Source organism: Sorex fumeus, unplaced genomic scaffold (genome assembly GCF_029834395.1).
Source record: "Sorex fumeus unplaced genomic scaffold, SorFum_2.1 ptg000100l, whole genome shotgun sequence".
NCBI classification, from domain to species: Eukaryota; Metazoa; Chordata; class Mammalia; order Eulipotyphla; family Soricidae; genus Sorex; species Sorex fumeus.
Window position 1 is genome coordinate 3,818,054 of NW_026606157.1, and position 15,521 is coordinate 3,833,574.

At 40.4% G+C, this 15,521-nt stretch overlaps 1 protein-coding gene across 1 annotated transcript in view; it reads left to right on the top strand.

Moving 5' to 3' along the window:
• Positions 1-15,521, top strand: part of PIK3C2G (phosphatidylinositol-4-phosphate 3-kinase catalytic subunit type 2 gamma) — a 375,313-nt gene that overhangs the window by 243,156 nt on the left and 116,636 nt on the right. Inside the window, exon 24 of the mRNA XM_056134595.1 lies at positions 1,964-2,133. Coding sequence (XP_055990570.1) covers positions 1,964-2,133 — 170 coding nt within the window. The remainder of the gene's footprint in view (positions 1-1,963; positions 2,134-15,521) is intronic.

The following is a 15,521-nucleotide window of genomic DNA, read 5'->3' on the forward strand; positions in this document are numbered from 1 at the left end:
TAGTAATGAGGTGAAAATGCCTGAGTTGGGCTTTCCTTCTGGGTGAAATTCTGGGCTGTCATTGAAGATTTCTTGGCCCAGATGTTTCCCTTACAACTCTAGTTCCTCAGATGATGCTCCGTAGGCTGCATTTCTCAAGTCAACTTCGGATTTTCACCTCATCTCTGATTTCCATCAAAATCCTCCCACCTTTGTAAGGCATTTCTTCTGTGATAATCCACATTGCCGTGCCTGGTTCCTTCAGCATTTTTAGAATGTGTAATAAGAATTTTTATGTTTTGCACATCAGAATTCAACAAAGTGTTCTCTATAACTACATCTTTCCCACATTACTGTCTCCTGCATCTGGCCTACGGTGCATGGTTGTACAGGTACAGCCCTCAGATAAGGGGATCAGTATGGGCTATTGCCTGACCTGGTTCCACTTACAATACTTGAACCAGTATAGCTGTCACCACCCAGATGCACCTTTAAGCTAATACACTGAGATGCAATATGGACCAGCTGGGATCTGACAAAGCCACCATCTGGGAAAATTCTGTCCTGAACACCAGAATAAATGGCTGTGCTTTCTCGTAAGGGCGATAATAAAGAGACCCAGAGGTCCTATTCCAACTCTGAGTTTGGTGTGATGAAAAAAAAGCAAGCTTTGGGAAGACAAATAGCAAAGAATCAGAGGAGATTATCCTGAAATCTTTTCATCCAAAAGTGTGACTTGAGTTTTGCACAAATTTCTGGAGGTATATCACCTGAGGTGCTTCTACAAATATTTGCTCTTCACAAACACCAGGGGAAGGACCCACTTTATTATCTTTACTATCTGAGTGAAGAACATCATGCAAAATTAAGTGACTTGCTCAGGCACTTGGGAGAGCAGGAATAGGGGTATCCTGACATAACCCAGTGACACAGAGTTCTGCTCTAGTAAATCAACACACCATTCCTAGAAGAATTTAACTGTGGCTGAACCAGTGTCACTTATTGTCACACTTTCATTATTACCAACAGTTTTAACTCTGAGGAAATTGACTTACACCTAGGACACTATTTTGAAAACAAAGCAATTATGGCAAGAAACTTCAGTTTATTAAAGACGCATAAGTGACAACTGACTTAGTGCTAATCTGCTCCCAGCTAGACATTCTGGTGATATGGGAATTCACTGATAAATACTGAAACAAAACACTACTGGAAATTTACTGAGTGAATTATTTGTAAGAATAAACCCAAAATATTAGGAATATTTCAATATAGCTTTATTTTTCTGTGTTCAAAAATTGAGATATTTAAAAAATTTATCTTGGAGCTCAGCCATTTGTGGGGGGGGGGGAGGAAATGAGTTCCATGACTAGTTCTTCCATGACTAGTTCCAAGATTTCACCTTGCAACATAGAGAGACCCCAAAGTGCTCCCAGGTTTGACTATGATGGTCCTCAATATCACTAGGCTTGAACTCTGCTTCGTTTATTCCAAAGGGCCCACCACCACTGTATCCAACTGTCTAAGCATCAGAGAGTAGCCTGATCTCTGGAACACTGCTAGCAGTGGAACTGGTCTTTCATTTTTCTCTGAAACTTAGAGTACTGGATTATATTTTTCTTCTTTCTCTGCTTATAAAAACAATCACTCAATATTGTGAATCAGAGATGTCAAAAATCACATCAGGAATCCTCTCCAGTCAATTATGAAAAAGAATGCCAGCAAAATGAAAGTGCTCTTTTCCTGGAGTTCAGTGAAAACATAAATTCTATTAGGCAAAGAACTGATTGCTTTGTTCTTTTGCTACATATCAAGAACCATCCATTTAGCCATAGCCTAATCTCCACTGAGATGTGGAAACTTGATTAAGTAATTTTGCTTTTAATACATATTTTTTTTTTGCTATTGCCTTTGACGCTAATGCATTTCCTTTATGTGTATGTGTGTGTCTGAATTTTTTTCTTTTAACTTTTCAAATGATTAGGCCCTGAGGAACTTCTTCTATTCCTGTGCTGGATGGTGTGTGGTGACATTCATTCTGGGAGTCTGTGACCGTCACAATGACAATATCATGCTGACAAAGTCAGGCCACATGTTCCATATTGACTTTGGAAAGTTCTTAGGCCATGCACAAACATTTGGAGGGATAAAAAGGTCAGTGAACAAATGATGTTTATTATGGTAATTAATGTCCTAGAGAAAACTATAACATGCAACAGCATAGAAATCCAATAATTGATTGGCTAGATATGAAAAATTCCCACATTTCCAATATCTCTGAGAATTACAGAAATTTGAGAATACAAATTCTAAGAAGACTGAAGAAAATAATTTCTTCAAGAGATTTTTAAAGAAACAAATTAGGTTTCTAACAACTATTGGTGAAATAAATTGGTCTTGCCTGGGGTACTAATCTTGTTCTAGTCTTAACTAAAATATGTAATATTTGGTTTTACATATAAATTTCAAAAGGACAATGAGACATGAGTTCATTGCATCAATACATGTGAAATGTCACTCATTGCAACATGGTCTATAGGTGATAAAACTTGCACAGTTTCTGTGAAAATATTTAGTGAGAACATACTATTTTAACAATATTTAATGAGCACCTATCATTTGGGGAACTCAGGAAACATAGGAAACCAGGCAGATATAAGCCTGGAGCACTTTCTACCAAGAAGAGAAAACATTAAACAAATTAGCGAGCAAAGAAACAATATAAGGAAGGAGGTGTTTGATTTGTTTCCACGTAAAGACAAACTGGGCACAGAAACGGGCCACAAAACCACAGGGGCAGGATGCTATTTTCAAGAGATTTCTGGGAGAGATGAGAGAAATCTGTGCAGTGATCCCCTGCAGAGTGCTCTGAGAGGAGTACTCCAGGGAGCAAAAAGGGCAAAAATAAAGACCATTAGATGAAGTATGGCACTTCTAGTAACAGTGAATCCTGGTTTGGAGGTGGAATTAAAAGCTGTAATAACAGGAGGTAAAAGGAGAAACATTTGGTGAAAGTCAGATCAAGGAGGACTGGAAGGCATAGTATGGGAGCTGCTGTTTTTTTCAGTTTTGATCAAATATTTTTATTTATTTTGGGCTGGAGTGAAGACACAGAGGTAGGGCGTTGGTCTTGCACGTGGCCGGCCTGGCCGACCTGGGTTCGATTCCTCTGCTCCTCTTGGAGAACCCAGCAAGCTACCGAGAGTATCTCGCCCGCATGGCAGAGCCTGGCAAGCTACCCATGACATATTCAATATGCCAAACACAGTAACAACAAGTCTCACAATGGAGACCTTAGTGGGCCTACTCGAGCAAATCGATGAACAACGGGAGGACAATGCTATATGTAGTGCAATTTTTGTTGAAAATTCTTGCTCTTTATTTCTTTTGTTATTTTATTTTTATTGAATCACTGTGAACACAAATTTACAAAGCTGATCATGGTCTGGTTTCAGTCATAGTCTTCCAACATCTGTTCCTCTACCAGTGTACATTTTCCACCACCAATGTCCCCAGTTTCCTTCCCTCCTCCCCCCTCCCCCTGCCGTTTGCCTCTGTGCTCTGTGGCAGACACCTTTATTCTTTCTTTCTTGCTCTCTCTTTCTCTTTCTCTCTCCCTCCCTCCCTCCCTCCCTCCCTCTCTCCCTCCCTCCCTTCCCCCATCCCCTCTGGGGCATTATGGTTTGCAATACAGCAGTTATAATGTTTGTTCCTTTACCTGTTTTCTTCTTGACATTCTTAACCAGCTTTTTACAGTCAGATAAGAGCCACTTATGAACTTCAAATGGATTTCCAAGTATTCTTCCTTTCCTGTGAAGGAATGGGTCTGATTAGGGCACTACTGCAATAGTTAGGGCAAACAGTAATAGGAAAGAAGTGGTGAAAACAGACATATTTTGGTTATATTTTAGAGTCATAGGATCTATTCATTGACTATGTTGGCAGTAATTAATGGGTCAGGAGAGGGAGGAGACTCACAGGCAGGAGACAAAAGATAACTTTCAAGGATGACCTCTGAACCTGGTCTTAACAATTAATTATGCCACTTACTGAAACAGGACTGGTGGATGTATAATTTTGTTTTATTTCAATTGAATGAAAGCAAGCAAGGAGGCCAAAAGTTCAATCCTAAAAGTCCCTAGCTTTAAAAAAGATTCTTTATATTAAAGTAGAATAGGATCCAACCATTCTAAAGGTTGGTCAGCCACTTTTAGCTAAAAACAGCTTCTCTATGTAAGATATTATTATGTCTCCTCTATTACAAATAGGTGAACTTTTACCAGATGATTGTGATCTGGTATTTAAATGCCAACATAAAGTCTATAATATGGCTTAATTATTAAAAATTTGATATCTCTCATTTTGTAGAGGACATACATATGTAATTTCTTTGCTTTTCATTTCTCTCAATATATTGCCTTCTTCATGAATTGGCTTCTGTCCTGATTTTTATGCAGTCACTCATTTATTCCTTAAGCATCCATTGAGACTGGTTTGGGCCTGGGACTATAATAAACCAGAGAGATGCAAAGATGAATAATACACATTTAACAAACATCTCAGTGGGGCTTATTCTTTCTTTAAAATGCTATAAACATTGACCGCAGATAATTATTATAAAATTTCTAAGGAAAGAGATAGAAGAACAGGCCATGAAAACATTCTAGAGAACAGATAAGATAAATGTTAATTAATGACCTGAACGTAAACATAGTCATTTGACATATTTTCTATAATCCAGTTTCCAGGAGTTTAAAGATTATATTATAATTATGACATCTTTATGTATTTACTGTGTTGTCATGTCCACTGGGAATGTGAATGAATCCTGTTTATTTATTCGGTCAGCAACTGGGTTGGCCAGGCTGGGTGGTTAAAAATGAAGAACAAAAAACCCCAGTTCTAGTAAAAACGTTTCAGTTGACAATATGTAAGAAGTAAAAAACAAGTTATTAAACAATACAGCTAGTACAGTATTACAGGTATCTACCAGAATCTATGGAAATGAAGCATTCAATTTCTTTGTTGATCACAGGCGTAATTGATGCCTTTCCAGTTTTGTCAGTTTTCTTTTTTTTCTCTTATGTAACCTTGAAGATAAATTAAAATGTGCTCAATGGAAACCTAATTCATAGCAAACTCTTTTTTTAAAAAATTATTTTTAATTTTTTTTTCTTGGATCGCACCTAGCAATGCTCAGGGGTTACTCCTGGCTCTGCATTCAGGAATTACTCCTGGTGGTGCTCATATGGGATGCTGGGAATCAAACCTGGGTCGTCTGCATGCAAGATAAATGCTATACCCATTGTGCTATTGCTCCAGCCGCTCACATGAAGGTACCTGCAGAGGAACAGAGGCACGCGGGTCCCGGGGCTAAGATCTCCAAGCCTACTTGGATCAGAGCTGAGTATCCTCCACCCAGATCCTTCAAATTCCAGAAGGCGGGGGTCACACCCACCAACTGGCCTCCTGGCGCCGTGTAATCCCATCAACGGCCAAGACTCAGAGACTATAAAAACCAGCTCCTGAGAGCATGCGGCCGCATTCCGGCCACGTGACATCTTATCATCTCATTCCTACTTTGGACAAACTGGCAGGCTACCGAATGTAACCTGCCCACACGGCAGAGTCTGGCAAACTTCCCGTGGTGTACCCAATATGCCAAATACCAGTAACAATGAAGGGTCTCATTCTCCTAACTCTGAAAGAGCCTTGAATGTGGCAGTTTTTAAAAAAATCTCAGGGCTAGGACGAAGGAGACGTTACTGGGGCCTGCTCGAGGCAATCGATGAATAACAGGATGGTTGTGTTGTTGTGATTTTTAATTTTATAAAGTAGCTCACAATATTTGATTACATTTAATATTCGAACAAATCCCACCACCATTACACCTCCCTATCACCATAATTCAGGTGTTTCTATCCTGAACTCCAACTCCTGCCCCAATGCAGAACCAAAATCATTTGTTTCATGTTGTTTGTTCATAGAAAACTCTTAATACTGTTTGCTAAATCAATCATACAACCAGTCATGCACAAAAAAACCCTTAACCATGAGTTATTGATTGGATAAATAAAAAGTTGGTTGGTACTGTGTTCGATTGAGATTACTGGTTGCCAGTAACCAACTAAGGAGGTCAACTATAGCTTCATGATTGATTTGGATTCTTGTTTCCCTGGTTTTATCTCCATCAGACTCTGAGACTCACTGGCAGCTTCTCCTTGGCTTGCTTTCTTGATACTGTACCATTGCCCTGAGGTGTCTAATGGTTAAAGTGTGCTATGCCTTTTCCCTATTATTCATTCTACCTTGAGTAAAATGCAACATATAATAATTTCCATTCAAGGTCCTTTTAGATGATTCTGGATTCCACTGAATGCTCTTTCATAAGACTGCTTGCTTCTTGTATCCACGGTTCAGTGGTTGTTCTAATTAGCTGCTAGGTGGGCAAAAACACATTTTATAAATCGGGTCTCTGTAACCCTTAGGATAATTAACATACTTTTTGTGCTATATTTATTAGGTTATATACCTAGTCTTTAGAGGAAACCCAGCTCTATTTACCTTCTATGCATATATTAAACATTAAAAAGCATAATGTATTACATTAGGTATATGAATCCTGCCTTAAGATTATGCTAATCTCCTATAGAAGAGTAAGGCTATTTAATGATGGGAAATTAACCACTAATAACCCAAGACTACACTACTTAATATTAAAAAGTATACCTATTGGGAATGTAGAGATTGTGTATCAGATGTATTTTTATTTTCTACCCCTTAGAAACATGGGGAGGTGGAAACATTTGTATAACTTTTAAAATTTAGCAAAGTTTTATTAGTACATATCAATTAATTTCACTTTATAAGTTGAATTGCCTCCAAAAGAGTACAGTTTTCGATTGTGGATGGGTTGTGAGTTTGCAAATAAAGAAATCTCACAAGTAGGCCCTTTCTCTAAATTACTGGTTTGCTACTTAGCAAAAGATAAAGGCATTATCAATGAAAATTAGCAAGTCAACAGATCAGAAGCAGATATAGTACTTTAGAGTATAGAGTTTCATTTGACCATTGAGTCCTTAACAATAAAAGAATTTTGTTGGAGGGTATGTTGAATCCTATGTATGTGTAGAGGTATCAAGCTATAATCTTAAAATCCCATAATATTGTGAACTAAAGAAAATCAATTAAACGAGTAAAGCTTCCATTATTGATTCATTTATTCACTAAAACTCCATTATCTAAAAATTTAAAGGTTGGGGCAAGAGATAGTACAGTGGTTAAGTCATTTACCTTGCATGTGACGGACCTGGGTTTGATCCCTGGCATCCCATATGGTCCCCTGAGTACCACCAGGAGTTATTCCTGAGTGCAGAGCTAGGAGTAATCCCTGAGTATTGCTGGGTATGGCCAAAAAAAGCAAAATAATAAAAAGTAAATTAAAAACTTAAGCACTGGGCAACTTTCTCCTCAAAGTAAAGCTATAAGAAAAACAATGATCTTTCACCAGGTTGTGCCATTTTATTCTCATGCTTGTGAGAATGAAATCATGCCATGATGCCTTATGTGAACCACCTGTGTGATTCTATTTCGGAAAATTAAAATCTTGAAATTGATAAGAAGAAAATATATCATTCAAAAGGCTGCAATATATCCCTCAAACACATTTAGTCTTTGTATACATTTCCTAATTCATAGGTCCCTAAACCTTTTGGATTTCTTGAGTGATGAAAAGTGATTAACATGTGTGTTTGATTTTTTTTAATTCAGTCAAATGGCTTTGAGTAGCAGGGAATCATGGAAGCTGGTTGCCAGGAGAACTATCTATGGGATTGTGAGAAATGGGACTTCTAGTTCCACATCTGACCTCCTGCAGTGTGGCAGAGTCTGAGACTGAGATTCAGAGAGGCATCTGGATTAGTAAATAGATGATATTTGGGAAGAATGCCTGCCAGAAATGTGGCGTGAAAGCTCTGTGTACTTTTCATGTGACCTGCCCATGAATCCTTCCAAATGGCTATTCCTGAGTAATAAGCTTTGCAATAAATCAGTGAGTTAGCAGGTTCCCTGCGTTCTAGGAAATTAATCTAAACTGAGGAGGAGGGTCTTGGAAACTCTGATTTATATTGCACAGGTATAAGAGCTAGACTTGTGATTAATTTTCAAATGAGTAGTCTTGGGAGACTGAACACATTAATGTGGAATCCGGTGCTTTCTCTGGATGTGTGGGGTAGATTTTAGCAGAACTGCACACAAATCCTGGAATTGAAAAGAACTGCACACAAATCCTGGAATTGAGCAGAACTGCACACAAATCCTGTTTGTGTTCAGAAATTCATTGTTGGTGTGGGGAAGCCTGATATTTACAAAGCCATCTTGAAATTGGCTCCATAGGCCAATTTAACAATTTCTGAAAACACTGACTTCCTTGTTTGTGAAATTATATTGAGTGGATCCAGATACTCTTCGAACCCAGGCCCTAAACATTCCATTTCCCAGAAAGTCTGTTTCCATGATTAAATCAAATACGTAGCTACTTTAGATCTGCTAACTTTGACAAGTAAAATGAAATATCACATCTTAGTGAAGGATGCAGAAGATTTTACCAATGATATATAATCTCATCATTTAAAAATGATGAGATTACCCAAAGACGATTTTACAACAGCATATTAAGTCACAGGAAGTCTTAGCCCAAGGATGAGAGTATAACAGTTAAGGAGTTTGCCAACCAGGTTTCATTCCAGAAACCCCATTGGTCTTCTATATCCTACCAAAAGTGATTCCTGAGTGCAGAGCCAGGAATAAGCTTTGAACATCATGGATCATGGCCCCAAAGTACACAAAAAAATATGTTTGATACAAGTGGTACTACATGGAAAGTATCATGCCAAGCGAAATGAGTCAGAAAGAGAGGGATAGACATAGAAAGATTGCATTCATCTGGGGGATATAAAATAACACAATAGGAGATTAATACCCAAGAATAGCCGAGATCAGTACCAGGAGGATTACTCCATAGCTTAGAGGCCAGCTGGTCATTCTAGGGGAAAGGGCAGCTCAGATAGAGAATGGAGCACCAAATAAAGGGTGTTTGGAGGATCCTCCCAGGAGGGGAGATGCATATTGAAAGTAGACTATGGACTGAACCTGCTTGCCACTCAATGCCTCATTTGCAGACCACAACACCCAAAAGGAGAGAGAGAACAAAAGGAAATGCCCTGCCACAGAGGCAGGGTGGGATGGGGGGGGTGGGGGGTGGGAGGGATACTGGGATTCATGGGAGTGGAAAATGGGCACTAGTGGAGGGATGGGTAATTGATCATTGTATAATCGAAACCCAAGCACAAAAATTTGTAAATCTACAACTGTACCTCATGGTGTTTCACTAATAAAAAAAAAATAAAAGGAAAAAATATGTTTGAGTATGTACAGCCTCCTGCATCAAATTAAGGGGCTCATGCCCCAGCTCCTGACCTTCTGCTTGCTGCTCTGCCATTTCAGGTGAGGCCAGTCTCAGGCTGACATCACATTACCTGGGATGACTCCAAAATAGGAGGCAGAGCCCCTCATTTTGGGCTAGGTCTCAGCTCAGCCAACTCCACATCCATCTATGATGTGTTAATGGGCCCACACCACAGCTCCTGGAATGACAAATCAACTCAATAAATTATACATTGCTCACTGTTATACTTCCTGTCATTCAGTGAAGACAGGCATTTTCCAGGGCTTCTAACTACAAATATTCACCCCAGCACTACAAAACAAATAGGATAAAAAAAAATGAAGAAGCTTACCAAGTTCAATGAGTGAAAATAATAACACTGGAGACACAAACAACTCCAACTAGCTAAGTAAGTCCTCCAGAAATTACTTTAGTGATACCATGATGAAATGTTAAAGGACTCAAAGAAACTATGACACAGGCAATTAGCAAAGTGCAAGAAAATGTAAGAGTTGAAATGAGAAAACTGCAATCAGAAACGACAAAAATGCAAAGTATGAGAAGATACATTAAAAAAACTCAAGAGAAGCTCTGAACAGCAGAACAACAGCCGCTGAGCAAAAGATCAAGGAGTTCCTAGATTAGAAGGAGGAAACCATCATTAGGAAACAGCAGAAGGTGGAAAATAGTCTGAAAATAAGTGAACAACACACCAGAGAACTGTGAAATGAGGTCAAGAGGAGCAATATTGTAATCACTGGAGTGCCTGAAGAACAGAAAGACACCTTTGATGAAGAAATACTAGTTAAAGTTAATAATAGCTAAAAATTAAATCACCTATAAATGATTATCCATATGAATTTCACAGAGTTTAGGATTACAGGCACCAAGATCCAAGAGGTCTGAAGTTTCCCAGCAACAGTAGACTCCACCAGGAAACTCCAAGACACACTGTACTCAAAATGACAAAATCAAACAGAGACAGAATATTGAAAGCAAGAAGATCAAACAAAAAGAACTTGCATACAGAGGAAAATCCTTTATAAGATTCACAACAGATCTATCAAATGAGATTCTGCAAACCGGAAATGTAGGAAGGGGCATAGTACAAAAACTCAATGAAATGAACACCTCATCAAGAATACTCTGTCCAGCGAGGTTATCATTCCGATTTGAAGAAACAATAGAGAGCTCCATGGAAAGGCAACAGCTTAGGGAATCTATAGTCTTTAAACCAATTCTGTAAGAAGTTTAAAAGAGCTTCTTTAAAGGACAGGACCAACTTCCTTAACATGTGGCATTTAGTATGGCACTCACTCATGGTGCCTATAATTGCCTCCTACGAGATTAAGAAAGGTTAAAAACATATGATAATCAATCATCACAAATTCACTTCTAAAGATTTATTTTCTTATAATTCCATTTGCCATTCCTTTAAGTTTAGCTAGAGCAAGTAGTATAAAATAAATTTGTTATGTGTCTACCATGAGTGTGGAAAGGTCGGACTACAGCTGAAACTTACGAAGACAATGTTTATGAGAAACAGTCTCGTTCCTGATGCTCCATTCGCTCTCAACGGAACCACCATCTCCGAATGCAACAGTTATATATACCTAGGTCGAGAAATCAACATGATGAATGACCTGGAACCTGTGTTGCACAGGAGGAAGAGAGATGCTTGGAATGCCTTCAAGAGCATTGAAGAAATAACTAAGATGACAAAGAACCTCCAGCTACGAGCACATCTCTTCGATTCCACTGTTCTTCCTGCATTAACTTATGCCTCAGAGACCTGGGCACTACGTAAACAGGATGAGAATGCTATTCGGGTCTCTCAAAGAGGAATCGAAAGAGCTATGCTTGAAATATCATGATACACTCAAATGAGAGAGAGAATCCGGAGTTCTGATCTCCATCACTTAATCACTTAATCACTTAACTTCCCGTTAGTCGTCGATTTGCTCAAGCGGGCACCAATAACGTCTCCATTTGTCCCTGTCGCGTGCTAGTGTACCCAATGGCATCTGTTCGCTCCGGGAACATGAAGGGCTTCAAACCGATCGTTCATGATCTTGACGAAGAAGTCTGACCATCTGGTAGGTGGGCGGCCACGCGGTCTTTTGACATCCCGTGGAATCCAGTCGGTAACAGCTCTAGTCCAGCGGTCGTCTTTAAATCTCATTACGTGACCATCCCATCTGATTTTCGACACCTTGGCAAATGAGACAGCATCCCTGATTCTTGATCCTCGATGGATGTCAGAACTCCGGATTCTTTCTCTCATTTGAGTGAAACGTGGAATCAAAGAGATGTGTCCGGAGCCGGAGGTTCTTCATCCTCTTAGCTATTTCTTCAACATTCTTGAAGGTGTTCCAAGCCGCTCTCTTCCTCCTGCGCAGCTCGGGTGCCAGGTCATTTGTCATGTTGACCTCTCGACCTAGGTACACATAGCTGTTGCATTCGGAGATGATCGTTCTGTTGAGAGCGAATGGGGCAATAGGAACGAGGCTGTTTCTCATAAACATTGTCTTCGTAAGATTCAGCTGTAGTCCTACCTTTCCACACTCACGGTCAAAGTCGGCCAGCATTTGTGCCACTTGGCTGATGTTTGGTGTTATTAAAACAATGTCATCAGCAAAGCGGAGGTGGTGTAGTTGCCGACCATCTATCTTCACTCCCATTCCTTCCCATTCCAGTCGTCACATGATGTTCTCGAGGGTGGCACTGAAGAGTTTTGGTGAAATGGTATCACCCTGCCGCACCCCTCTCTTGACATCAACGATCACTTCTTTGTAGAATGGTGAGATCCTGGTAGTGAATCTGCAATACAGCTCACGGAGGATCCTGATGTATTGGGCTTGAATGCCCTGATTGGCTAGGGCTTCAATGACTGCTTCCATCTCAACAGAATCAAAGGCCTTCTTTAAATCAATGAACGTTAAACAGAGCGGCATCTTGAACTCCCGAGAAACCTCAATGAGCTTGGTTATCGTGTGGATATGGTCGATGGTGCTGAATCCTTTGCGGAACCCGGCTTGTTCACATGGTTGTCCTTCGTCTAGTGTTCTGCCAATCCTATTTAGGATGACTCGAGTGAACAACTTGTAGATGACAGACAATAGGAAGATCGGGCGGTAGTTGCCAATGTCATGGATGTCTCCCTTCTTGAACAGTAGTACGGTCCTGCTGGTTTTCCAATGGGACGGAACCTTGCATTCAGACAGGTAGCGAGTGAAGAGCCAAGCCAGTGTATTGATGAGTACTGACGGCAGGTTCTTCAGGTCTTCAGGTCTGACCTTGTCTGGGCCGGTTGCTGTTTGTTTCTTTACCGACGAAATGGTGTGTTGGATTTCGGAAGGGAGAACGTTGGGAACGACATATCCATCCTGTGGAATTTGGTATGTCGCAAGTGGACATGGCTATCGAAGAGATTTGAGTAGAAGTCATGGATAATCTTCTCCATTGCCATTCTGGAGGATGTGATGGATCCATCAGGATGTCGGAGGGCAGTCATCTTGGTCTTGTAGTTGGCGAAGGACAGGCGGGCGTTACGAATACTTTTCCCGGCTTCTGCCGCCTCTACCAGTACTTCTGCTCTTCTCTCTTTGAGGTCTTCCTTGATCGCATCCCTGCACTGCTTTGTGAGCTCGAACGTTAACTTGCGGTTGCCTGAGGCATGCGCCAAACCACGCTGACGAATTAGCTCAAGAGTTTTCGAAGATAGGCGATTTTTTGTGGCTATCTCTCTCTTGGTGTTCCTCGCACATTCATGGAGGTGCTGAACCAGTCGGTCATATTCCTCGTCAATGTTGTCAACAGTGGCATCTTCCCATGTTGCTGCAATAGTACCCCAGAGTTCCTAGCTGGTGGTCATTCTGGGAGTTCTCTTTTTGAACTTTGCAGCCCTTTTTCCCCGCTCTGTGAAGTAGAATTTTGCATGAAGGAGACGGTGGTCCAATCCCATTCGAAATTTTGGGAGAACAGCGACATCAGTCAGGCAAAACCGTCGATTGAATATGATGTGGTCTATTTCATTGTGGAATCGTCCACCGGGAGACTCCCATGTCCATCGTTTAGATTCTGCCTTCTGGAACTGTGAGTTACCATGAATGGTCTTGGTTGACATGATGAACTCAGACAGTCTCTCACCCTGTTCGTTCCATTCTAGGCCATGGGTCCTGATGTGAAGTTCTTCAGCTGATCTTCTCGGTCCTATCTTGGCATTAAAATTGCCCACAATGATCTTGTAGAAGGTGTGGTTTTCTTTATAGAACTTCTCTAGCTCCATGTAGAACTTCTCGATTTCTCTTTCATCATAATGAGATGTTGGTGCGTAGACAACGAAGATAGAAACTGCAGGCAGTGAGCCACATCTATTCAAATGTAAATGTCTGATTAGGGTTGTTAGGCATTCGAATGAATCAATGCTCTTGGCCAAGTTTGTGTTGACATGGACACCGACGCCTCCGACACCTCTTTTATCGCATGTTCTGAGGAACAATTCTTCTCCATTGTCGAAAACAGCATGGTGAGATTCGTGCCTTCTTGTCTCGGTCAGACCAATGATGTCGTACTTGATCATTCGCGCTTGTACCTTCAGGTCCTCGATGGACGCATCTGATGCTAGCGTACGTGCATTGAAAGTACAGACGATCATTTTTGTCTTCCTTCGTTGTGGCAGCCTAGGTCGGCCTTGAGATTTTGTCGGCCTCTCCTTTCTCATCCTTCTCAGTGCTGCCATGTCAGTGAAGCCTTCAGGGTCAGGTGAATGAGACCAGTTGTAGTTACTGGTTTTGGCATATCGAATACACAACGGATAGCTTGCCAGGCTCTTCCATGCGGGCAGAATACTCTCGGTAGCTTGCCAGTCTTTCCGAGAGGGATAGAGGCTTTTGGGGAGACCTCTAATCACCCTTGTAGGTGTTACCATATTTGAACCCTATCAAATATGGTACGACAATTCCGGAAGATGGGTATTTAGTGTCTTATGATGTGTCGCGCGGCCGCTTTGCTGGAAAGCGTCCTGGAGTGTGGCGACGGCTGGGTAGTGGAAGTAGTGACACTACTCATCTCCATCAACGCTCAAGAATCAGGGACGCTATCTCATTTGCCAAGGCATCAAAAATCAGATGGGCTAGACACGTAATGAGGTTTACAGACAACCGCTGGACTAGAGCCATTACTGACTGGATTCCACGGGATGTCAAAAGATCGCATGGATGCCCACCTACAATATGGTTAGACTTCTTCGTCAAGACCCTGAATGATCGGTTTGAGGCTCTGCATGTTCCTAGAATGAACAGATGCCATTGGGCTACACTTGCACGCAACAGGGATGAATGGAGACATTACTGGAACACGCTTGAGTAAATCGATGAATAACAGGGGATCAAGTGATCAAGTGATGTGTCTACCAAGACAGGCTGAGGGTTGGTAGGGAACCTGGGGAGATGAGTGGAAGGAAGGGGCCATGGATGGTGGGATTGGTGTTGGAATATTTTATGCCTGAAACACAACTCTATTATGAGCAACTTTGCAAATTATGGTATGTTAATAAAATAAAAAAATTAAAGCTAAGAAGAGGAATAAATTTAAAAAACCTTTTCTTAACCTTTTCCAATCTCGACACCAATGGTATTTTGGGAATTTTACAAGAACTGAGGCCTCTCTAGCAATATTTATTGATGAATTTATATTTGCTTCACCTGATAAAAAGTCTAACTACATTAGAGCAAGAATAAATGCACCTAGATTTTATTTTATTTTGGAATTTTCAATATAGTGAATAAGATGAATAAATCCCTTGAACCTGGTAATCATGATAGTGCCTCAAGCCATGTTATGCTATCCCACGATATAAAAGTGATTTTCTAACTTGAAGTCATCAAAGTTCTCCAAATAAACAGCACCAATGGTGCATAAAATAAATACATATATGCCATGATACATGTATATTTCATGATGCATACTCTATACAGAAGAGTACTTTCCCTTTTCATAGGATTTGTTTTCACTATTATTTGATCTATAATTTCCCTAATGATATTATATTCTTCATAGACTTTAATAAACATATTAATAAATGCACAAAAAAAGT